This window comes from Mirounga leonina, unplaced genomic scaffold, assembly GCF_011800145.1.
Source record: "Mirounga leonina isolate KUSES-001 unplaced genomic scaffold, KU_Mleo_1.0 Mir_205, whole genome shotgun sequence".
In the NCBI taxonomy this organism is placed as follows: Eukaryota; Metazoa; Chordata; class Mammalia; order Carnivora; family Phocidae; genus Mirounga; species Mirounga leonina.
The window spans coordinates 3,205,074-3,228,950 of NW_023270515.1; the positions used below are offsets into that span (position 1 = coordinate 3,205,074).

Genomic DNA, 23,877 nt, shown 5'->3' on the forward strand with positions numbered 1-23,877 from the left:
GCCTGTCGCTGGTGAGGAATCACTTGAAATATTTAGGCTTTGACTCCACTTGGAGGCAGGGGTGGGGTCGGCGGTTAATTATAGCCAGAGTGGGAAAGCTCGCTTATGGGAGCCATAACCAACAGGAGCCAGTGAAGTCATTTAATATTTTTGTTGTTGTAGCCTTTTAAATTAAAAAGGAAAAAAAATGGGTCCTAGTTTAAAAAAGAAAAGTCTCTGTACTATTAGGTATCACATTCAGATGCTGGTTATTTCGGGAACATTCTGATAAATCCTGGTGGGATGCTCTTAGTCAGGAGCCAAGGAATGTCTGCCTAGTGTGCGTTATCCCCACCAACAGTGTTCTTTTCTTAAAAGAAATTATTTGGCCCAAGTAGGGGGCTAGCAGCTTCTCATACCACAATTTCGCCAAAAGTACCGACACTGTTCTAAATACAGGGGAAGAAACCTGATTCCACAAATATGGCATTACAGATACATTAAGAAAATGGTCTAATGATATTTCACTGGCAAGGAGGTGAACCTTGTGGCTGAGAAACCCCACATCACCCCATGATGAGATGACAGCCATCTCAGAAGGTTAAAGGCGTTAGGTGAGCTCGTGTTCACAGAGCCCCTGCCCAAGCAAGGGTCAGTACAACAGGCTACTACTACTCTTGTCCTAAACTGGTCTGCTGGATACTGAAATACAATTCATTTCAGTTACATATTTTTATTGATGCTTACAAGATGTACATAAAAACTAAAAATCTAGTACACACGTTTCAGGTATTTCTAAAGAAGTAGAAAAATCCATGTGCGGGCTACCAAAAAGATAACCTGCTGCAGAGACAGATTTTTACTTGGGATCCCAAGAGACTAAAAACATGAGACATGGGTATTTTTTTTACTATGGTCTTTATGGGAAACTTCCTCTATCTTTCATTTCATCCATCAGGAGTCTCCAATAGCCTGTGACAGGGAGGATGCTAGAAAGCTGGAAGGCAGTGATCAGGATGGGTGGAGGCAGTCCAGGGAATAGGATTTTTTTTAAACCAAATCCTTCACCAGCTTATATATTTGAACACTGATATGTACCCCAGGGTCTTCAAAAATGTATTGAAACTTTAGGCATTAGACTTATATGATTGTGTCACATAAATATCTTTATTTTTTTGGATTTCCACTGTGTGATCATTTACCATAACAAAGCTCTCTTGTCCGCTGGAGTCTTCCGGCTGCCCAAAGGGCTTCCTCTAGGATTGCTGGAGTGCTGATCTGCTGCACCTCACTCTTCCATCCTCTCTGCATTTGAAAAAGTCTTTCTTTAGCTACCTTTTTTTTCTTTTGGAAGATATTTTTGCTGGGTATAAAATTTATGTTGACTGGGGGCGCCTGCGTGGCTCTGTTGGTTAAGCAGCCAACTCTTGGTTTTTCTGGCTCAGGTTCTGATCTCAGGGTCGTGAGATCAAGGCCCATGTTGGACTCTGTGCTCAGAGGGGAGTCTGCTTCTCCCCCTCCTCTGCTTCCTCCCACCGCGCTCATGGTCTAGCTCTCTCTCTCTCTAAAATAAATAAATCAATCTTAAAAAAACAGAATTTATGTTGAGCATTTCCTTCAATACTTCAAGGATGCTGCTTGCCTCACTTCTGGTTGGCACTATGTTGCTGAGTCGTCGGTCAACATTGTCTTTGTTCCCTGGAGTCATGTGTCTTTTTCCTCTGGAAGCTCTTAGGATTTTTCCTTATCATTGGTCTTAAGCAATTTTGTTATCATATGCCTTTACATGCTTTTCTTCATGATCTTGTGCTTGGGATTCATTGAGCTTCTTGAATCTGTGGGTTTATAGTTTTCCTCCAATTTGGAAAAATTAGGGTCATGATTTCCTCAGATATTTTTCCAGTCTCTCCCCTCCCTGCTCTGAGGACTCTTCAGGGACTTGAATATCCCATATACTGGGCTGCTTGAAGTTGTCCCACAGCTCACTGATGCTTGCTCAGTTTTCCCCCCAAGCGCCTTTTCTGCATATTTCATTTTGGATAGATTTTATTGCTGTCAGTTCACTGATCCTTTCTTCTGCCGAGTCTGACCTTCCGTTAACACCATCTGGCATAGTTTTCATGTCATCACTGAAGTTTTTCCTCTAGGAGTTCAATCAGATCTGTTTTTAAAAACACACCCTCCATGCCTCTAACATGAGTAATTCTCCCTCTAGCTTTTTGAACATATGGAGAACAGTTAAATTGACTCTTTTAATGTCCCTGTCTAGTAATTCTATCATTTCTGAGCTGGGTTTTATTAGTTAATTTTGTTCCTCATCATGGGTCCTATTTTCCTGATTCTTCACGGTCTGGTAATTTTTGATCGGCTGCCCTCATGAATGTTACATGGCTGGGGGATGGATATTTTTATGTTCCTATAAAAATATGCTTCAGGAGCGCCTAGGTGGCTCAGTCCATTAAGCATCTAACTTTGGCTTAGGTCATGGTCTCGGGGTCCCAGGAGCAAGCCCCGTGTGGGGCTCCACACTCAGTGGGGAATCTGCTTGCCCCTCTTCCTCTCCTTCTGCCCCTCCCCCTACTCGTGCTCCCTCTCCCTCTCTTTCTCTCAAATAAATAAAAGCTTAAAAAAAGTGCTTCGGCTTTGTTCTGGGAGTCAGTTAAGGATCTTGGAAACAGTTTGATTTTGTTTTTAAGCTTTGTTTTGCTTTTAAGCTTTCATGTTTTGCTTTTAAGCTTTGTTAGGTGGGACCAGGGCAGAGCTTAGTGCGATTTCCCATGGCGTTTACACAGAATGTTTCTGAGAACTCTGCCCCAAGGGCCCCAAGTTAGAGGCTTCTCACTCTGCACAGTGGGAACAGTTACCCTCTTCACATGCGTGCCCTGACAGTGCTCAGCTGAACATGTGAGGGGGATGCTCTGCTGATCTCTGGAGTACTTTTCTCTCTGTACAGCTCTCTTTTCTCCGCCTAGGAAACTCTAGCTGCTTTGGCCTTCCTGGACCGCCAGGTCCATCCCATCGGTTCAGAGACTGCTGTCCTCTGCCTGGGCTCCCTCTCACTGCAGCCTGGAAACTCTCCCAGCTAAAAGCTGGGCAGTCACAGGGCTTGCCTTGCTGGTTTTTGATCTCTCAGGGAGCCCTGTCCTTCACTCCTGATGCCAAGGGCTCGAGTTCCCAGTGTCATGTGTTTCGCTTGGCTTTTAGTTTCAATACAGGAGGGTAAACCCAGTCCCTAGTCCCCCTTGGCCAGAAGCAGGAGTGCTCTGATCAGGGAATTGCATGTTCAAGACCCCAGAGTTATTTTCCCTTTGGCAGGACAACCAGCGGCACATGGGCCGGGGTGGTGGGGGGCTGTTCGCTGAGTGACTGAAGAAGTCACTCAGGAGTCCGATAGCTTTAGCAATAAGGTTATTTGTTGTTTCAAGCTGCTAAGATTTTAGGCTTGTTTGTTACTGCATCATGAAATAGCCCATTCTGACCAAACAGGGTTTTCTGAGTACTACACGAGACAGAATATATGAAGAGAACATCGTATGTGACGGATACAGAGCGTAGGAAGAATGAGGCACAGGGCTCAGTCCACAGTAAGTCCTACGAAACCACACAAACCGAATGTGAGACTTGACCGGCAAGGGACGGCCCTTCACTCCAAGCGTTCGTAACCTTGGCTTGCATCTGGCTTCACTGCGCTGGGTGGACCCGGGAAAACGACAACATGATGAAGAAAACAGCACAGTCCCTTCCTTCTGGAGCTGATTGAATAGCAGGGAAGCGAGGATTGGGACAAATAACGCTCCTTGGTGAGCACTCAGTCATCCCCAACTGGTGAGTGCTGTGCTGAAAACATACAGCTTGCTCACAGAGTGGGAAATGCTAGCTTCTGGAGGATGCAGGAAGGCTTCTCTGAGGAAGGGACATTTGAGCCGGGATCTGAAGGACAAGCAGGCATTAACCAGGTGCAGGGACCCCAGGAGGGGCGCGGCTGGAGGGAGCCTCGAGCCACAGAAAGGACCTGCTTGTGTCCAGAGGGCACTCAGAACCCACCGGAGGACACTGGACTTGGTGCATGGATGACACAGTAGAAGGGCACCCTTAGAGGGCCGTCGAGGTGGCGTGGAGAACAGACTCCTGGGGACGGGAGTGGGGTGGAGGGGCTGTTGGGGGCAAGTTGGGGAGGGGAACAGTCAAGGACAGGTCCCTAACAGACAGGTCCCTAAGCACTCAGACGTAAATGTGGGACACAGGGACACGTCCAGGTTGGCTCTGGGTGAGGAGATGGATGACGGGGCTGTTGGCTTACGTGGGCGCAGCGGGAGAGGGCCAGCTTTGGGGTCATAAATCCCACAGGTTAGACGCGCCGAGCTTGGTGCTGAGACGTCCCGATTCGTGGAGAGGAGCTGGTGCACTTTGCTTCAGCGAAGGAAGCAGCCAGCGTCGCCCCTCTGCACCCCCCACAGCACAGGCGGGATAAGCTCCTAGTGTGGCCCTGCTGATCTAGAGACAGGAAGTGTGTGGGGCTGGGCTCTCTGTGAGGACACGGGGTGGGTCTACGTCCCACCGAAGGGGATCCATCTGTATGGAGCGGATGTGGGCAGGCAAACTTGTCGGTGGGGAAAGAGGAGGCTGCTCGGCTCAAAGAAGCAGGACATGCAGCGCCAGGCTTGCGGGTGTGGTCTGCGCCCAGGGACCACGGTGCTGGCTCTTTGTCCGGGCCACCTAGGGCCACTGCTGGATTATTCTACCTGCTGCACCTGCTGCACCACCACGCAAGCTCGTTCCCCCACCGTCGTTCCAGAACCAGGGCCCCTGAATGTCGGTGCGCTCAGGTCCCCCCATCGTACGGGAGTTGGTTTCCCGTGTGCGTGGAAAGACTATTCACAGATTGCTGTTGCTAGTTTCGGTCCCACCACGCGGCGGTTAGTGGAGCAAATTGCTTCTCAGTATCCGTACTTCACAGAGAAGTCCCATGTGTCTGAGCAGCAGTCCCCCTTCTTCCTTTGAAGTGTTCTGAAAGGCTGCACAGACAGCTACAGGGTCTGGCACACACAGCAAGGGGCTCCTCCTGGGCCGGAGGGCAGATGAGAGCTGCCCCCCGAAGCTCCCGAAAATACGATTAACGGATCTAAGACAGGCTCTCATCGCTCAACTCCCCAAACAGCAGATGGCACCTCGGGCGTTTCATAACTTTACAATGACCGCTCCTAACAAATCGGAACATATAATTAAATGTTTGTCCGATAACGTAAGGGATCGTTCCAGGGCCCCTGGCCAAAGAAATGCCCTGCTTTTCGGTTCTCCCCTCTCTGGCTGTCCAACTTTCCCTGTCCATTCTCCCCTGATCTAAGCTTTGCAAAAAATGCCCACATGCACCTTCTTCATTGCCTTTTTTTAACCCCCTGTGAAAGCTTCTGACAGCTCAGTATGTCCGGGAATATTTCAAATGCCCCGAAGACTGTATGGGTTCCGGGCTGGGCAGGAAACACGACACAATGGGCAGGGGGAGCCACAACCGTCCTCAAATGACGCCCAGTGTGTGACGACACGGGACGGGCAGTTTGGGCAGAGGGCCAGCAAGTGAAAAACACAGGTCACTGCACCTTTTATTTGTCATTATACAAACTGATGGGACACAAAACACACTCAACTTCTCAAAACAGTCTCAATGCCTTTCAAAATCCCACGGGACGTCACCGACGATGCCGTCCTGGGCTGAGAAGCCACGAGCTCTACGCCTTCGGACGCCGTGGCTGGAAAGAACGCGTAAGGTCCGTGACTCTGCCCCCCACACCCGGATTCTCCAAGGTAGGCTCCCGTTGGGCACGGTGAGGTGGCGCCCGACACAGGCCATGCGTCCCCCGCGAGCGCCGCTCCAGAGACCCAGTCCCCTCCTCGCCACCGTGGCCTTGGATCCAGCTCCGCGAGATTCACACCGTGAAAGTGACACGGAACTACACGACTTTACAAATCCACAGGTCACGAGTAAGTTCCCAAGATTTCTTAGAATAACCAACACGGACTCACAGAGCTTGGTGGCCACTCCTATGCACATAGCTGTCCACCTGGGATCGGTCGAAAATTTAAACACTTCCCATCAGTAAACAGGGATGTATGTGCAGAACAATCTACGGTCGGGGACTCTCTTGGCTGAGTGGCACTTTTTTTTTTTTTTTTTTTGCTCCCCAGTCCCTTGTATGCAAATTCATAGCAATGGTTTTAAGACGACAGGGACCTATTTTGCCTCCCACAGTGACCCTATTAAGACCAAGTGTGTCTACAGAAAACTCAGGAGCGAATCCGATTTTTATTCAGAGTTCTAACTGGTGGTTACGCGAAGGATCGTTCCACTGGTGTGTGTGAAGGAACAGTGGGAGGACACCAGGGCCACACAGCCTACACGAGGTGCTTTAAAAACATTTGATGCATCCTTACTCCAGGCACGAAAACAATGTCTTTAAAAAAATAAAATTGTGATTTAAAAGGCCTTTATTACACCGGGACGAGGAGTAAGAGGTAAAGGCTAACAGAGGGTTAACTGTGTTTGTATTTTTAGTTGGTCATTCACCCTTTCTATGCTGCAAGAGCAAAAAAAAAAAAAAAAAACTGTCAGTGATTTTTTTTAAAAAAATACATTAGGAACCTTGGTGCTCTTGATGATCCCGTGGGTACCCAGACCATTTATATTTGGAGAATGAAGACAATATTTTAGAAAATATATCACTCCTAGCCCAAGTTCATTTGATGAAACTATTGTGTATAAAGCAGTTAATTATATACATAAATAACATAAAAATAATTATCATAAATTAAAAAGTCAAATAATCTCCCACTATGAATTCGACCGCCAGGTAGGAGACAGAAGTGTGACTGAGCTGTGTCTGGAGGCCCTCTTACGTACTGCGTGTGTGAGCATCTCCGCAGTTCTGAAGGCATGCATTGCACGAAACAAATTCTAGCCCTAGCCTCAGAATCTTGCTAATCGGAATAAAGTGAAGTGCTAGGAAACTTGCATTTTGCAGAACGAATCATCCTTAGCCTCACCGGAAACACAAGATTCCTCCGGCCTATGTATCCACTTCTTGACTCCTTGTCGTTCTTTCCTCCACGTGGATCTCCCAAGGAATATAGGATGCACGATAAAGAGTGAGGAGGCCAGAATAAGGCAAATGTTATGATGTCATTGTGGACAGCGTTACAAGGTATCAGGAGGGTAAACACTGAGCCCCTGTGTCCCTGGCTGAGCAGCAGGAGAGCGTGAGCCTGGCCCAGCACCTCTGACAGGTGCTCACGTGCGTGAAAGCGCATGTCCCAGGGACGGAGACGTGGCTGTTACTCGGCACGTTCGTCCACGAAGGCTGTTCACGCTTCTCCACGTGAACTAAACTTTTCTGCTTTCATTGCTGCCTGGCAGGAAATGGCAGTACCTCTGTACTTCAGAAAAACCTCTATTTTCCTGCTGTGAAGAGCCAAGCTCGTTCAACATTTTTCTAGAACACTGGTCTTAAAACACGTCAACCTTTGGAATTCAGTTGAGACAGAAAGAAAACATGAATTTCTTCCCTGTTCTTCGGTGGGTTTGGCTGAGTCTCAGCCGTAATAAATATATTTGGCTGGCAGAGGATCCCCAGGCAGCTCTGCAGGAGCCGCCAGAAGGGACTTGTCACACATGGTGCTGTGTCCCTTGCGCTCAAGAAGCCATGCAGAGCTGCACGCGGACCAACATTCCTACAGTGCAAACGACTTCAGCATGTTAAAAATCAAAAACAACGTGGCCACGACAGTCTTGAATACATAACATAGGCTTGAAATAAAGTAAAAAAAAAAAACAAAAAAAAACCCAAAACATCGATCCACGTTATGTTACAAAGACGCCTCTGAGGCCCGAGTCAGCGACCCCAGAGACCCCTCGCCCGGACCGACTGCGCCCAGAGGGTCGTCCGCAGCCACAGGGTGCCTTCTCACACATCTTCGGCCCAAAGTTGTATAACAAATTTGACTCAACTCAAATTTCAAAGAAAATAAACGTCACTTTAACGTCTAACTGCTCATTCGCCAAAAACACCCAGAAGCGAGAAATCGGGAGTTTCCTCGCGGCGCGCTGCCCCGTGGGGATCCTCACTGCGTCCCCCGCTGCGGCAACTACGCCCTGAAGGAGGCAGGCGAGCCACTGTGTTCCTCCTGACATATCGCTCGCCTCTCTGTTCCCGCTTGCCCCACTTTCCCAGAGCCCGTGTCCCCCAGACTGAGTTCTGCTGGGGGCGGCCGCCGCGAGCAGGGCCGGGCCAGTGACGTGCCACCTTGCTGGGCACGGGCCGTGCGGCTGGCACGGGCGGCCACCTGCCGGGGGTCACTCGAGGTGCGCCGACAGACTGTGATGCCAGGCGGGGGATCTGGAGAGAGTTCTGCAAAGCTAAGTCAACCTCACATTGCCATGAGGTTTTTTTTCCTCGGTTTGGTACCCAGCGAACGAATCTCAAAAATAAAAAAGAACACCCGTGTGTCGGTCTCTGTCTGAGTCCCGGGTCGCGCGACTCAGTAGCTGTACATCTGCTGCTGGGGCTCGGCCGGCGCCTGCGGCGGGGGGGGCGCCTGCGGCGGGGGGGGGGGCCGGGGGGGGGGGGGGCGGCAGGACGTCCGTCTGCGGCACCGCACGCCACGTGAGCGGGTGCTGGTCGCCGAGCTGGTTCCCCAGGGGTGTGATGGAGTTGACCAGCGTGGTCAGATTGATGAAGTGGGCCACGGACTGCGGGTTCGAGGCCTCGGGCTGGGGGTGGATCTGGATGTCGTTCTGGCGGTTGTGCAACATGGAGCCACTGACGGTGTCAAAGGTCACGGTCAGGATGGAGTTGTCCAGCTGCAGCTGGCGCTCTGGGGTGGTTAGGTGCCCAACGGCCACGGGCTGGAGACTGGTAAACTGAGTCCCAGCGGCGGTGGTGATAGGGGTCACGGTGATGTTGGTCAGGCCCACTGAGCTCGACGGAGTGGTCACATTTGGGTCACCCAGGGTCACTACCACCTGCAAGGGTCACACACAATGCAGGACCATTAACAGTCTGCAGAACGGCCAACGGCAGAGCCTTCCGCTGCAGGAACCCCATGCCTGGCCCCCCGCCTGGCCCGAAGGAAGAGAGGAAACGTCTTTTGGTGAAGGATTAAACCAAGTTAGTTTTGTCCCAGAAAAATGATTCTAGTGAAGCAGAGCAGTAAGATACAGACGGGACCATGGAGCCACTCACTGAAGCGAAAAACAAAAGATCTCACGGGCCAGGACAAAAACAGAGGAAAGTAACGACGAGAAAGGCAGAAGAAGGCGCGCTCTGCGTTTTCCGGTCGCTCCTCTCCCGCACCTTGTCGCTGGCGAACGAAAACCCCAGCGATCAAGCTACAAAGAGCAACCCCCACATCTGCGGCACCAGGACTGAGAAAATCCAGGAGAAGCAGCATCTTCTCCACGGAGAGGAACGAACGGCCAAATAAGTGCAAGAATGTCTGCGTTACGATTAGCGCCCAAAACCAAGTACGAGACACACGTCGGTGAGAGAATCGCGAGCCTCAAAACCAAAGAGAGCGAATCAGAGGCTTCCATTAAAAGCAGCAGACGGGCTGGCCACGTGCATCTCTGCTTCCGCCGACCCTCCAGGGACCTCAGGTGTGACCTCACCAGGGGCAGATGCAGCGGGCCCCACTCCCACGCTAAGGGGACACACGTGGGCCTCTTATAACCCCAGAAACCACCCGGTTCCCACGCGGGCGGGGGCGGCTGTCCCGCCCAGGCGCCACGGTCAAGCCGCGATTCACAGTGACAAGTGTGACCTCTAGATCTGAGCTGGGAAGTATGTCGCTGACGCTGGCTTATGGGAGAAGTGCCCCATGGAGCGCCCGCCACCGCGGGGCCCCGGCCAGCATCAGCGTATCCGCAGGGGTACGGGTGAGGTCCCCACGCCCCCCAGCTGCTCCCCCCAATGTCCCGCCCCCGCAGGAAGGGGACCACCTGCTGGATGCTCTGCACCGCAGAGTCGGTTTCGTCCCCCACACCCGACAGCACGGGCTCCTTCTCCGAGTACTCGCTGAAGGCGGCCTCCTCCGGCCCCGGGGCTCCCGCCGCCTCCACCTCCGGCTTCTGCTTCCTCTTGTGGGCCCTCCTGGCGGCTTTCACGTGCTTCCCCTCGGCCAGATCTTCCTGCTTCAGACTCAGTTCAGGCTGCAGGAACACAAGTTTTGGCAACGTCCGGGTCACTGGGCTGTGTCCCCAGGGTGGCCACAGAGGTCCCAGCACGGTCCCCGGACACGGCCCTAGGAATCGGAGTGACCACAGCAAGTCTGCTCACATGTGCTTCCAGAGATGGGGCATGTTCCTGTTGGATTCACTTTCTTGAAAAAGTGAAGGAAATTACATATAAGTCATATTTTTAAAAGCCACATTTGTGCTGGAATGTGAACATCTCTAAAGACACAGTTTTGACGCCCATTTCAGCTCTCGTGAGCTCAGCCTGAGGCTGAAAATCCATTCATGCCTGTGCTCTTGTCCCCAGGCTGAAGCAAATTCATGAGAGAAAACGGCCTTGGATCAGAACGGGTGTGACTACAAGAACATTACATCATCTCCTTTGGGGACGACTACCGTGCCCAGCAACCCCAGCAACCCCAGACAGGTGCCCTGCACACTCCTCTGCCTGTCCAGGGCACACTGCTGCAGCGTGACCAAGTTTCCAGAACCAGGCCGATGCCACGCCTGGGCTGGGTGTCAGAGGCCATCCTGGTCACCAAGCACGCCTCTGGGCCTCTCGTGCCATCCCACACGGTGAGACCCCACCCAGCAGCAGACAGACCCAGAGGAAGCCTGCCAGGGCGAGGCCATCATGGGATTGCCCTCGTGGGGGCAGGACGTGAGCCGTGGGCGTCTGGGGCACTACAGAGAGGAGGGGAACAGGCCTTCTCGCGCTCACTCACTACAACCCAGCACCTGAGCACTATGCTCAAAGCACTGTTTCAAATACAGAGGTGTGACCGTGATTTTACAGTAATCGAGAGCATGGCATAGTCCCTTTACAATAAAACACCATTTTTACGAAGGCATTGGCTTAAAAGTTCTTTAAAAACTAAGTTCATCTAATAGTTATTTTAGTTACAACAATCTAGTTATGCTGGCCTTTTATGGAAATCACCTGTGATAGTTAATTTTACGTGTTAACATGGCTGGGCTCGGGTGCCCACGTGTTTGGCTGTCCAGCAAAGATGCTGTGAGGGTATTTTTTTACATGAGATTAACATTGTATCAGTGGATTCTAAGCAAAGCAGATCACCCTCCGTATTGTGGGTGGGCCTCATCCAATCAGTTGAAAGCCTTAATAAGCAAGCCTGAGGTCCCTGAAGAAGAGGGAATTCTGCTTCCAGCTCCGCACAACACGTGTCCAAGCCTCCCTGCCCCAGGCCATGGGCCTGCTCGGTGCGTACCTGGACGATGCCAATGGAGGAGGCATCGATGGTGGTGGTCTCTGGGAGGTGGTCCAGGTCATCAATCCGCACGGCCAGGACCTATGGGTGAGCACAGGTGATGAGCCCAGGATGCTGCGCCGGCAACTGACTCTTGTTATCTCTTACGGGCACCCCTGGGTTCCCGACCCAGCTCAGCTCAGGACCTGCGCTGCGATGCTCGCAAAGGACGCGGAGTGAAAGTGGCCAGGTGCCACTGATGTGATCTCACCCACTGTCGCCAGCACCTCACTTCCACCTGCATCGTCACCATGACAACCATAACCACCAGCACCACGTGCATCGTCACCATGACAACCATCAGCAACCCTACCAGCACAACCAGGATCATCAATGCCACCATAAACACAAGCAGCACCACCACCTCTATCCCTGCCCCCTCCCTGCCACACGCACACTCACAGCGCCAGGCCTCGTGAGCAACCGTGGCAGAGCCCGCCCAGGTATCCCTCCCCGCCCCCCACCGCCACCTTCTCAGCTGCCCGGGGTCACCTCTGTGACATGTGATGTGTTCCTTGTAACTACTCTCAGCTCTCATCTACCTCCTATTCTCCCCCGTCTCCCACCCCCGACTGTCAGGTCCGGGAGGGTGAGACGCGTCCTGTATGGCTGGCTCCCCAGGGCTCACCACCAGCGGCGGCTTCGTACGTGTGTGTCTGAACAACACAGAATGAAAGGAGGGTGAAAGGATCCAAAGGAACGGCCCCAGGAGAAGAGGCCGGAGCCTGGAGAAACAAGGGCGGAGAAGAGCCACGGCCGCGTATCCTCTGCCCTTCGTCTGCGAGCCCTCCCCTGCCAGCACGCCTGTTCTGCCCGCTGCGGGCATGCTCAGGGGGGGCTCGTGGCGAACGCCGCCCCCACTTGAGCAGCAGGCACAGGAAGCTAACCTTGCAGAGTGATCAACCCGTTAGGGAGTGCTCTCCGACCCTGCTGACAGGACTCGCTGGACGGACGCGCTCGCTGAGCACCTCTGTGCTGGCCGAGGCCCCTCTCTGCACCCAGCCACGCGTATCACGCGTCCGGGCTGCAGGGACTGGCTTACACGCTCCTTGTGAATACCGGTAACTACCGAAACTCAAACAGCGACAGAGAACTCGCACAAACTGCAGACTCAGCACATGGGGGCCTGCAGCGCCTGCCCTGGGCCCTGAGCCCCGGTGTCGCGGCCGGCCGACAGAGTGGGAGGCCTGGCGGGCGGCTCGGCATGGGTAATTTCAACACCGGCCGCCACACGACGCCGTCTTCTGTTCCCTGCGCGACCACTTACTCCATAGCGGGGAGCGTCGCATATGCACGTACAACGTGCAGGACACGCTACCACGGCCACTCGCACGTGTGTCTCAAACCCCGAGCCCACTGCTCCTGCTGCAGGGAGGGGCCCAACACGGCCGTGCTGCCCCCAGGAGGACGTCAGTGACCAGCGCGCCGCCCCCAGCCAGCCAGCACCGTCAGTCTGATCCACCAGACGACAGATGGCATCCTCGGTTGGCACTCGCGTTTCCTGGCCTCGGCGAGGTTGAAGGCTTTTTTTGGGTTTTAACCTTGTATGTTTCCTCTGCACGTGTGTGCACGCTCGGTTCCTCGAGTCTCCTCCTCGAACGGCTGTCACCCTTCCTCCCAGCAGCTTAGATCGGCTGCCGACAGGAAGGCCAACACCTGCGTCCGGGCTTCCTCTGCTCACCCGCCGGGCCTACAGCGTCCTGAGTGGGGTACTTTCTGCCAGGCAGACTGAGGGATGCTTTTGTCCGTGACTTCTGCCCCCAAAGCGATCGGATAGCTACGGACCCGCGTGTTTTTCTACTTGTGTTTTTCACTTTGCCTCTCTTTAAAGTACGTGAATTATTTAGTGCCCTGGACCTTCCTCTGGAACACACGCCCAGGCGGGCAGGGTCAGCCTGCCTCTGGGCAACTGCTCCCCCCGGGGCTCAGACCAGCCTCGGCCCCCACGGCGCTGGGAGGCCCCCGTTCTGCGCCCCGGGTCAGCCACCCCAATGGGAAGGACGGAGGGAGGGGACCAGGGTTGTGCTTCTGTCTTGCTGTAATTCCAGCGAGAACCACCTGTAACTTCAGCAAAAAATGTTTGAAGCTCTTCATTCATTCATTCATTCATTCATTCATTCACTCACTCACTCATTCATTCATTTGCTCGGCGCCTCCCAGGGGCAGGGGGAGTGTACGGCCCGGGCCCCGCTTCTAGGAAGCCTGGGTCTGCAGAGGGGGGTCCACGAGCCAGTGCGGTCGGTCTCCGAGCGGCGGGGCAGGGGGCAGGGAGGGGCCGCGCGTGCCGCCCCAGGCTCACCTCCGGGTGCTTGCGTCGGATATGTCTGCTCATGGAGGCCCTGGTGGACACCTTGGTCCCGCACAGCTGACAGCTCTGCGCCTCCACCTTGTCGTGGGTGAGCTGCACGTGCTTCTGCAGCATGTACTCGGTGACGTACTTCTTGTCGCACACGGAGCACGTCCACTGCTTGCCCACTTCCCGCACACGTGGGGAGGAAGACACAAGCAGAGGTCACGGGCGGGGCCATCCCGCGGCCCACAGGACAGGCGAGCGGGAGCTTCGCCCTCGGGCCGCGCTGCGAGGGTCGTCTGCCCAGTCAGGCAGGGTGGGGACGAGCGGGCGAGATGAGCAGGACGGCGCCTCTCCCTCACAGAGGGTGACGCTGCTCCAGCATTTGAAAATTCGGGAGTGGACATTTGAAAGTCCTGGTGGGCTGATTTTTAAGGGGCCACCCGTGGAGGCAGGGCAGACCAAATGCCCTGAAGAAGCCCGCACTGCGGAGCAGATGGACAGCTGTCCCACTCCTGCAAACGCGGGGCGCCGCGCCAGGGACTGCGGAGGGGGCCGAGCGCCTGGCCTGCCGCCCCGCTTACCTGTGTGGATGAGCTTGTGGGTCTCCATCGTGTTCCTCTCGCTGAAGGTCTTCCCGCACAGCTCACACATGAAATCTTTAATCCCTGCAGGAGAGGGTGCGCTAACCTCAGGGGCTCCCTCGGCCGAGGGTCTCCGTGTGTGCAGAAGCCACAGGGAAGAGAATGGCCAGGGGACCCCAGAGAGCAAGCGCTGGCTCCCACACTCAACCGGAGCATCGGGCGGCTTGGCGAGCGCCTCCCGCGGTGGGACTGGCGAGGCCACGGGCTCCGGGCCCTCTGTCCACTCCGCATGGGCAGAACCAATGTGGTCAGCCTTGCTCGGCACCTGCATTTCTGCAGCTGCCCAGAGCTCATCCGTCTCTCAGTCGGGGCGGGGGGGGGGGGTCATCCCAGTCGCCCGTGGCCTGGCAAGCACGCATGGAGCACCCCTCTGTACAGACAAAAAGAGGACCCTCAGCATGCCTCATAAACAAGGGTTTCCCCAGAAATGGAAACGAGGAGTGACTTCAGAGGCCCACGGCGCTCGGTCCTGGGAGCGTGTGTGAAGCCCCATGTGCACGGGGCCCTGGGCTCACCATGGCTCGTGGAGGGACAGGCAGGGACAGAGGTGACCACACCCCAGCAGCCTGTGTGGCTGTGGAGTGCAGAGTGGGACGGGAGGTGGCTCAGGACCCAGTCGTGGGGAGTGAGGACGCTTCCCAGAAAAGGCGGCGTGAGTCTTGGAAGAGCTTCTCCAGGAAGACACCCGTGGTCAACCAGTGATGGGGTGCCGGCACGCGGAGGGGACGGGGGGGGCAGTGAGGGAGGTGGGCACGCAGGGAAGCTGGACCAGGTGGTGCAGCTCTCAAAACCCAGTTATGGGGGGGGGTGGGGACACAGGGAACCGCAGGGAAGAAGTTTCACACAGACACAGCCGGTCAGCAGGGGTAACCTTCCCTCAGTCCCCGTGTCCCCTGGTTCTCACTCTCACACGCGTTTGTCCACACACGCGTCTTTTATGAGAAAAGAGCTCATAGTTGTTGCTAGAGGCTGTTTTTTCCCTGCTGCATCACAAACTTCTATGTAAGTTAACACACATCATCACTCTTAGCGGGTGCGCTGTTGTTTTCCGCGGACACACAGACACGTAAGACATTCCAGCGTCTCGTGCCCCAGCCAAAGCCGCGACGGACAGCCGGCCCTCGGGTGATCGGTTCGTGGGCACACGCTCGGGCACATGGCTGGGTGCAAGGCACAGACCCTGCAGACCTGGGGGAGCTCAGCAGATGCCTCGGCGGTGAGCCGAGCGGGGACCTGGGCTCCTGTGTGCGTGGGCGGCGGCGCGGGGACGGGTCTCGCAGGGAGGGGACCGTCTCTGACAGAGGCGGCTCCCGAGAGCCAAGCGACAGGAAGCGGGAAGCCACAGGCAGCTCTGTCCCCGCCCATCTCCCGGCTTCCCGAGCCGCCGGCTCACCCGTGTGCCGCTTGAAGTGCTTGAGCATGTTGACCTTCTGCGCGAACTTGCGGTGGCACTCCTTGCACTCGTACTCCTTGATGCCCTTGTGTAGCTTCATGTGGTGACGCAGCGCGTGCTTGGTCTTCATGCCTGCCGACAATGCACGTGAGCCAGCCCGCCCGCCGCCCCGTGCCCCCGCCCCGCACAACCCCCCCGGTGCCCCGCCCCGCACACCCCCCCGGTGCCCCCGCCCCGCACAACCCCCCGGTGCCCCGCCCCGCACACCCCTCCGGTGCCCACGCCCCGCACACCCCCACTGTGCCCCCGCCCCGCACAACCCCCCGGTGCCCCCGCCCCGCAAACCCCCACGGTGCCCGCGTCCCAATACCCCCACGGTGCCCGCGCCCCAATATCCCCACGGTGCCCATGTGCCCCGCACACCCCCCCGGTGCCCGCGCCCCGCACAACCCCACGGTGCCCGCGCCCCGCACACCCCCCCGGTGCCCCGCCCCGCACACCCCCACGGTGCCTGCGCCCCGCACACCCCCCCGTGCCCACGCCCCGCACAACCCCCCGGTGCCCCTGCCCCGCACACCCCCACGGTGCCTGTGCCCTGCACACCCCCATGGTGCCCACACCCCAATACCCCACGGTGCCAGCACCCCACACAACTCCATGGTGTCTGCACCCCAATACTCCATCATACCCCTACCCCAATACGTCCTGCATCCAGGACCCTCCGATGTGCCTGCACCCCAATACCCCAATGGCGCCTGCACCCAGGACAGTCCACAGTGCTTGCACCCCAATACACCCACAATACCTGCATCCAGGAGCCCCCATGGTGCCTGGACCCAAGGACACCCACCGCAGTGCCTGCACCCTAACACCCCCGAAGTGCCCACGACCCAGACCTGCAACAGTGCCTGATCCCCTACCCTGGGCCAGGACACCCCCCCACAGTACCCACAGTGCCCCCATACCTAGATCACCCCCCCACAGTACCCACAGCCCCCCCACCCGGTGCCTCAACCCCCCACAGGGGCCGTGACCTGGACGCTCGGGCAGGGACAGGCCTTGGTGGGTGCAGAACAAGAGAACTGGGGGAGGTCAGGGCGTGGGGGTGAATCTCCTAGAGGGCCCCCTCCACCAGTGGCAAGATGGGCACTTATGCCCTCAGAGGACCTTAGGGGTTTACTGTCCATGTCTAGACAGCTCACCTTGTCAGGGGCCTGCCCAGACCTGAGGGTCAGTGCTTGGAACGACAGGGGCGGATGTGACCATTGTGACACACAGCCGAGTCATCTGCTGAGAGGGGGCCGCCTGCCTGAGCTGCTGGGGCTCCAGACGGCGGGCACACTGAGATGAGGAGTAAGTCCTCCGGATGCTGGGTGCTGCGTGGCGCAGGTGTGGACCTCCAATCTGCCTTTAAGGAAATGTACCTTTGCTAAAGGACGTGAAATAAACTACAACCTCACAAACTTGGGCCAGTGGAGAAGGGACGACCCTGGTATGGGGCGGGGGTCAGCGACAGGGGTCCCGGTATGGGATGGGGGTCAGCAGTGGCGGGGGGTCCCTGTACAGAGTGTGAGTCAGCGGCGGGGGTCCCGGTACAGGATGGGGGTCAGCGGAGCGGGAGGGGGGTCCCTGTACAGAGTGTGAGTCAGCGGCGGGGGTCCCGATACGGGCCGGGGGTCAGCGGCAGGGGGGGTCCCAGTACAGGATGCCCACTAGGTGGGCAGTGCTGCGTGGGAAGGGCTAACGGGGTTGCGGGGTGGGCAAGGGGCACTGCAGAGCAGGTGGGTGGTGGCTCACACACACAAAGCAGAATGGGTCCCATCCTGCAGGCCACAAACTGAACCAGCCAAGAGACAGTGGACGGCTAACTCAGAACCACACAGAAAGTGACCTCCTGCAGGGGCTCCGGAGCAGGGCAGACACAGACCACGGCTAGTACTGCCCTCGGTAACAGCAGCCAAAGAACTGTAGTGCTGAACAGAGTCCCCACCAGGTTACCTGGAAAACTCCCCATCCTGGTGAATGTGGAGGAGGGTCTCAGCCAGCTCTGGCCCCTACTAAACCCAGGCCTGGCCGAACTCAGGCCTGCAGGAACCCTGAGCCTGCATGAACCCCAGGGCTGCATGAACCCCAGACCCGGCTGAACCTGGCCTGCAGGAACCCTGGGCCTGGTTGAAACAGGCCTACTTGATCCCCAGGCCTGCATGAACCTGGGCCTGGCTCAACCCCAAGCATGCAAGAACCCAGACCTGGCTGAACTAAGCTTGCATGAAGCCCCAGGCCTGGCTGAACTAGGCCTGCATGAACCCCAGGGCTGCATGAAGCCCAGGCCTGGCTGAACTGGGCCTGCATGAACCCCAGGGCTGCATGAAGCCCAGGCCTGGCTGAACTGGGCCTGCATGAACCCTAGGCCTGCATAAACCCCAGGCCTGGCTGAACTAGGCCTGCATGAACCCCAGGGCTGCATGAACCCCAGGCCTGGCTGAACTAGGCCTGCATGAACCCCATGGCTGCATGAAATCCTGGGCCTGGCTATGCTGTGAGAAGCCATGAGAACAGCCCTGCCTGAGCCAGCAGAAGGAGCAGAAGTCTCTGAAGTGACTGGCCACCAGAAAAGGCTTCCAAGGCTACAGGATGGGAAGACACGGGTGGGCCCAGTGCTGACTTCAGAAGAGTGTTTTCCCCTTAAAAAATTATTTTTAACTTTTTGATCAAAAAAATCCCACACACTCAGTGAAAAAGCTACCGGTGATCAGAGGTCAGCCCTGAGGATGGCGCTCAGCAGCCCTGCCAGGTCACACGGGCACCCGGGGACACTGCTGAGCGCGTTCAGTCACGCAGAATGGCCCCTCCCCAGTGCAGTCCCCCCTGTCTGTGCTGCCATTTGATACTCGCCTCAACATCTGGCCCGGCTGGTACAAACCTACCACCAGGCTGCTCTCAGCACGAAGTACCACTCCTAGCTGGTATCTGTCCATTAACAGACACACCCCGCGCCAGTGCCTGCCATGGGACCAGTCTGCTCCAGGTGCCAGAGGCTGGGCTGTGCGCCAAGCTACACAGGGAGGGGGCCAAACAAAGGGCAAGCGCCACGTGGGAAGGGATGAAGAGAAGCAGGATAAAGCAGGGACAGGAATGGAAGGAATGGAAGTCGCCCAGAAGCTGGCTCATCCTGTGGGATGGAAGGGGGTCCCCTCAGAGGATGCATCTAAACAGTGATCCGGAAGGAGTGTGGGAGGGTCTGAGAGCTACTTGGGAAAACGGCATTCCTGGTGCAGGGAAGAGCCAGTGCAAGGGCCCTGAGGCCAACAGAAGGAGTCGCTCAGGGTTTCACGCTGTTCTCTGTCACAAACCGGGCTACATTATGTTTAAGCTGCAAATAGATCTTTGTACCAAAAATAAGCCACATTTCTAACTGCAGCTAACAGCGCCCAACAGCCCATCCCAACTGTACCAATGTACACTCTCACCCCAAGTCCACGAGTCTGCCTGCCTCCTTCCCTTCACCAGCACCGGCTGTCCCCAGGCTGAGCCGGACACAGTGGCATCTTGGCTCTGGCCCTGTTGGGACCATGGCAGAGGAGATGCGTGGAAGAGAACCAGTCCCTGTTGTCTTGTCCCACACCTGCACCCCTCTCCCACATGCATCTAAAATGAACGGATTCTATGTCACAAAATGACACATGGTCATAAAAAGAAAATGCACAGAAGGAAAGGCACAACAAAGTTCACCTCCCCATTCTGACCCCCCCATCGCAGCCCGTTTTGGTGACAAACCATGCTTCTCTTTCCATTTTAAAGAAAGATCTGAGAACAGCTTTAAAATACACAGGACTGCCACACAGTGGAAATTTTAAGCCTCTCTCTGCTGGGACTTGGATTCACTCTGCATCACATTTGCAATTTACTCTGGGCCAGCAACTGTTTTTAACGAGTAGAATTCCCAAGCCTGGACCGGGGCTGGCCCTCTTTATATCTTTAAATGCACGGTGGCTTTCCTCATGCAGTCCACACTGCCTCCCCAGGGCCTGTCCCAGGCACTTCACAGCGCGCCGAGTGATTCTGAACAAGGTATTTTCCTGGGTATCCTGCCCCATCCTGCTCCTCACCGAAACTGCTGCTGGGGCCGGGACTCACGTCACTCCGAACAGTTTCGCCCCTGAGTAAATCCCAGTCAGGCCTAGGATGTCTAGGAAAAAATGTGAAGTAACAGTACGCGAGGGTGTTTCCTGCAACACTGCTTGTAATGAAAAGACCACACACGAAAAAGCCCTCGATACAGAAGTAAAAGGGTCTGGTTACAGGACTCTGCAGGATAGAACCCTATCACGGTTTTGAGAGCTAAATTAAGGCAATTCTACCTATTCTGACATGAAAACTCTCTAAGATGAATTTCCAAGTACATAAAAAGCAAAATACGGGAAAATAAAAAACCCAGATAAACACAAGCATTTGCTTGTACGTGGTAATGACTGTAATCTGAAAGCAAAATGACCACACCAATAATTTAGTGTGTGTGAAATAACGTGTTAGCCCAAGTACTAACACGAGCATTTATGAGACAATTCAGAATTCATGGAAAAAATCACGAAGCTAAATATTAAACATACTTCTAATATGACCAGCTACATAACGTTGTAAGACGTGGTTCTGACATCAGTGTCCTCCCTGGGCAGCTGCCCCTGCCCTGCCAGGGAACCCAGGTATGGCTTCTGTCTGACCCCCCGGGGCGGGGGGGGGTACATCCCTACCAGGTCTACCTCTGACCCTGCCCATCTCTGTGCTGCTCAACACCATCCCCTCCCGCAAGTGGGGAAGGGGCTGGGAGAGCCAGGACATCACTAAGACAAGCACAGAAACCTCTAGAATGTTCCTACAGAATGGTGAGAGTGGTTCTTTTGAAGAGTGTAACAGGTCTGAGGCGGAAGCGACAACTTTACCTTGTGTGCCACCTTGCGTTACCATGAGAAAAAAAGATTTGTTTGGGGTTAGGCGCCTGCATTACTTTTCCAGTGAAGGAGTCTGCACGCTGTCTTTGCACAAAGAGACTTAGGGGACGGACAAGAAACCGTCACCTCTGGGGAGACAGATGGGGGTCGAGGGCGGGGGAGGGGAAAGGGTCACGTTTTGCTTTCCCTGTGGGTCACTCTTCCAGGCTTTTACATGTCATCTTATTTTACGCGTGCTAACGGGCTATCCAATGAGTGGCACGATGAGACACTGGTGTTCTCTTCACTTTGTGTTTAATTTAAAAAACCAAGTAAAGGAAAAAGAAAGACTTCATAAAAATATACAGTTTTAAAAAAGATCTAATGGCAAAGCCGACAGCCCTGATGTGCCCCGTGTCCGCACGGGGACGGTCCTGCTGCCCTGGTGACAGCCCGAGAAGCTCCGGGCTCCCCCTCTTCTACACAGTTTCGTTTTAACAGAAATGGGTTAAAAATTCACCACTGAGATGACTTTTTTTTTCCTCCTCATTTTACTTACGGATGTGAGATATTTTAAGAGGTTTATTATTATTCAACTAATCTCACCTGCCTACCATGAAGGCCATGGTCATCACTGGTTACAATAAACCACCGTTTAACGCGTACCTGGTTCCAGTCCGCAGGCGGTAAGAGCCAGGCATTCTGCATATGTGTGCAGAACACACAGAGGTTCTTAGAATTACCTGGTGTTGCAGATAACCCTTGGCTGGGCTGCCTCCCCACTTTAAAAACGATTTATTTGTGCCTTGAACTCATCACGTCCTCTGCCTTGCGGACCACCCTATTTTCCCCCTAACCTCTCATTTAAACACTTGCCCTTGCATCTTGTTTCTCTGTGACACAAGTGAGTCAAGTCTGGGCTCCCCCCCAGCGGCCTGGCAGGCGCTCCCCGGCTCCCATGTGTCCGCTGCGCCCGCAGGTGACAGCCCGTGCCCGTCTGGCCCTGTGCCCCTGCACCTTTCCCGCATCCGCACGGCCCCACGCCTGCCCAGCCCCGTGCCCACGTGCCCCCGTACCTTTCCCGCGCCCGCCCCATGCCCACCCAGCCCTGTGCCCCCATGCCTTTCCCGTGCCCGTCCCGTGCCGCCCCACGCCCACCCAGCCCTGTGCCCCCATACCTTTCCTGCGCCCACCCAGCCCTGTGCCCCCATGCCTTTCCCGTGCCCGTCCCGTGCCCGCCCCATGCCTACCCAGCCCTGTGCCCCCATGACTTTCCTGCGCCCACCCAGCCCTGTGCCCATCCAGCTTTGTGCCTGCAGGTGATAGCCCGTGCCCACCCAGCCCTGTGCCCAATGGGCCGCGCACGCCCATACCTTTCCCGCGCCCGCTCCACACCCACGCAGCCCTGTGCCCGCATACCTTTCCTGCGCCCGCCCCGCCCCGTGCCCACCTGGCCCTGTGCCCCTGCACCTTTCCCGTGCCTGCCTGGCCCCATGCCCGCCGGGCCGCACACCCCCATACCTTTCCTGCGTCCGCCGCACGCCCACCCAGCCCCGCGCCCCCGCACCTTTCCCGCACTCGGCACACAGGTACTCCCGGATGTTGTCGTGCACGCGCATGTGCTCCTTCAGCATATCCTTCCGGGCGAAGGACTTCCCACACTGCTCGCAGGCGTGGCTCTTCACACCTAAACAAGCACGTCAGAATGTCAGCCCGCAGGTCCACGTCCGCGGTCCCAGCACAAGAGCAGTGACGGAGAAGCGTGGCGGCAGGTACATGGCGCGCCCCCGGCCTCCACGGGAGCTTACCGCCGGCTCCTCGGCAGTGGGAAGGTCCCCAGGACCCGGGGCCACGGGGCAGGGGGCCGTGCTGGGGACGGACGCGGAGGCAAGGGCCCGAGGACGGGAGACGCCAGAGAAAGGCATGGAGGAGGAGCGAGGGACTGCCGGAGCAGGGACACGGGGACACCCGGTCCCGTCCCGGTCCCCGAGGCGGGGCGCTACCTGTGTGGATGAGTTTGTGTCGCTCCAAGTTCCCGATGCTGTTGAAGATGCGGCCGCAGATCTCGCACGGGTGGATGTACCTGTGAGCGGACGGGAGCCTCAGGCGGGCCTGGCCACAACAGGGTACGCGCACCCCGAGCCTCTCCTCCTTAACGTGGAGGCAAGGGAGCGGCTAGGTGGACGCACGGGGGTTTTAACTTCCGATAGGGCTGAACCGTGCCCCTCAAAGTCCACAGGCCGCCGTCCTGACGCTCTGAGCGCATGTGCAAACAGGGTCTTTACAGAGGTCGTTAGGAGAGACACAAGGTCATCGGGTGGGTAGGGTAGTATGACGGGTGTCCTTGGGAGGAGGAGAAGTTAGGACACGGACGTGCACAGATGGAAGACCATGTGAGGACACGGGGAAGGCAGCGTCTACCCGCCAAGGAGGGAGGCCCAGAACAGCTGCTCCCTCCGGAAGGAACCAGCCCCGCCAACCCCTCGACCTAGGGGCCCCGGCCTCCGGAACTGAGACAGTACACTTCATCGTCGGGGCTGCCCAGTGGCCCTGTGTCAGGCAGCCCGAGCCGCTACTCCAGCCTCTACTGGGGACGGCCCCCTCGCCGCTCTTGAACCCAGCACCGACTGCGGGCTACAGCAGACGCGGGGCTGGCATCCCTGGAGCCTAACTATGGTGGGAAAAGGGGCTTCTGGTGGTTTTGCAGCCAGACCGAGAATCACACTGCTCTTCTGTGATGCGGCCGACTTGTGCTGTGAGGCCAGGAGGGTGAGGGAGACAGGACCGACGACGGACAGGATGAACGAGGGGAGCATGCTTCCCTCTAGACCCGGCCGCGGGGCTCCCCGAGGAGACGGACTCACCCGTCAGAGCACCTGCCTCCCCACAGGGAACGCGCCCCCCGTGGCATCAGGCCCGACCCCGCAGCCCCCAGCCCCGGGAGGCCTCCTCACTTCTGCACGTTGGGGTCCGGCAGGTTCTCGCGGTGGATGACCATGTGCGCGTGGTAGGTGGCCTTCAGGGCGAAGCGCCGGTTGCAGATGCTACAGCCGTAGCCCTTCTCCTTGTGCACCTCCATGATGTGCTTCAGGTACTCCTTCCCCCGGCCGAAGGTGAGCTGCCAACGGGCACAGCGTTCACGCCCGGCACCCG

The 23,877-nt window shown here is 56.3% G+C and overlaps 1 protein-coding gene across 1 annotated transcript in view; it reads right to left on the reverse strand.

Moving 5' to 3' along the window:
• Positions 1-6,567: 6,567 nt before the first annotated feature.
• PRDM15 (PR/SET domain 15) overlaps positions 6,568-23,877 on the reverse strand; it is a 46,813-nt gene continuing 29,503 nt past the window's right edge. Inside the window, exons 14-22 of the mRNA XM_035028891.1 lie at positions 23,679-23,842; positions 22,728-22,807; positions 22,292-22,411; positions 15,797-15,928; positions 14,344-14,427; positions 13,769-13,944; positions 11,431-11,511; positions 9,968-10,177; positions 6,568-8,992 (exon numbers count right to left, since the gene is read on the reverse strand). Coding sequence (XP_034884782.1) covers positions 8,450-8,992; positions 9,968-10,177; positions 11,431-11,511; positions 13,769-13,944; positions 14,344-14,427; positions 15,797-15,928; positions 22,292-22,411; positions 22,728-22,807; positions 23,679-23,842 — 1,590 coding nt within the window. The 3' untranslated portion in view covers positions 6,568-8,449. The remainder of the gene's footprint in view (positions 8,993-9,967; positions 10,178-11,430; positions 11,512-13,768; positions 13,945-14,343; positions 14,428-15,796; positions 15,929-22,291; positions 22,412-22,727; positions 22,808-23,678; positions 23,843-23,877) is intronic.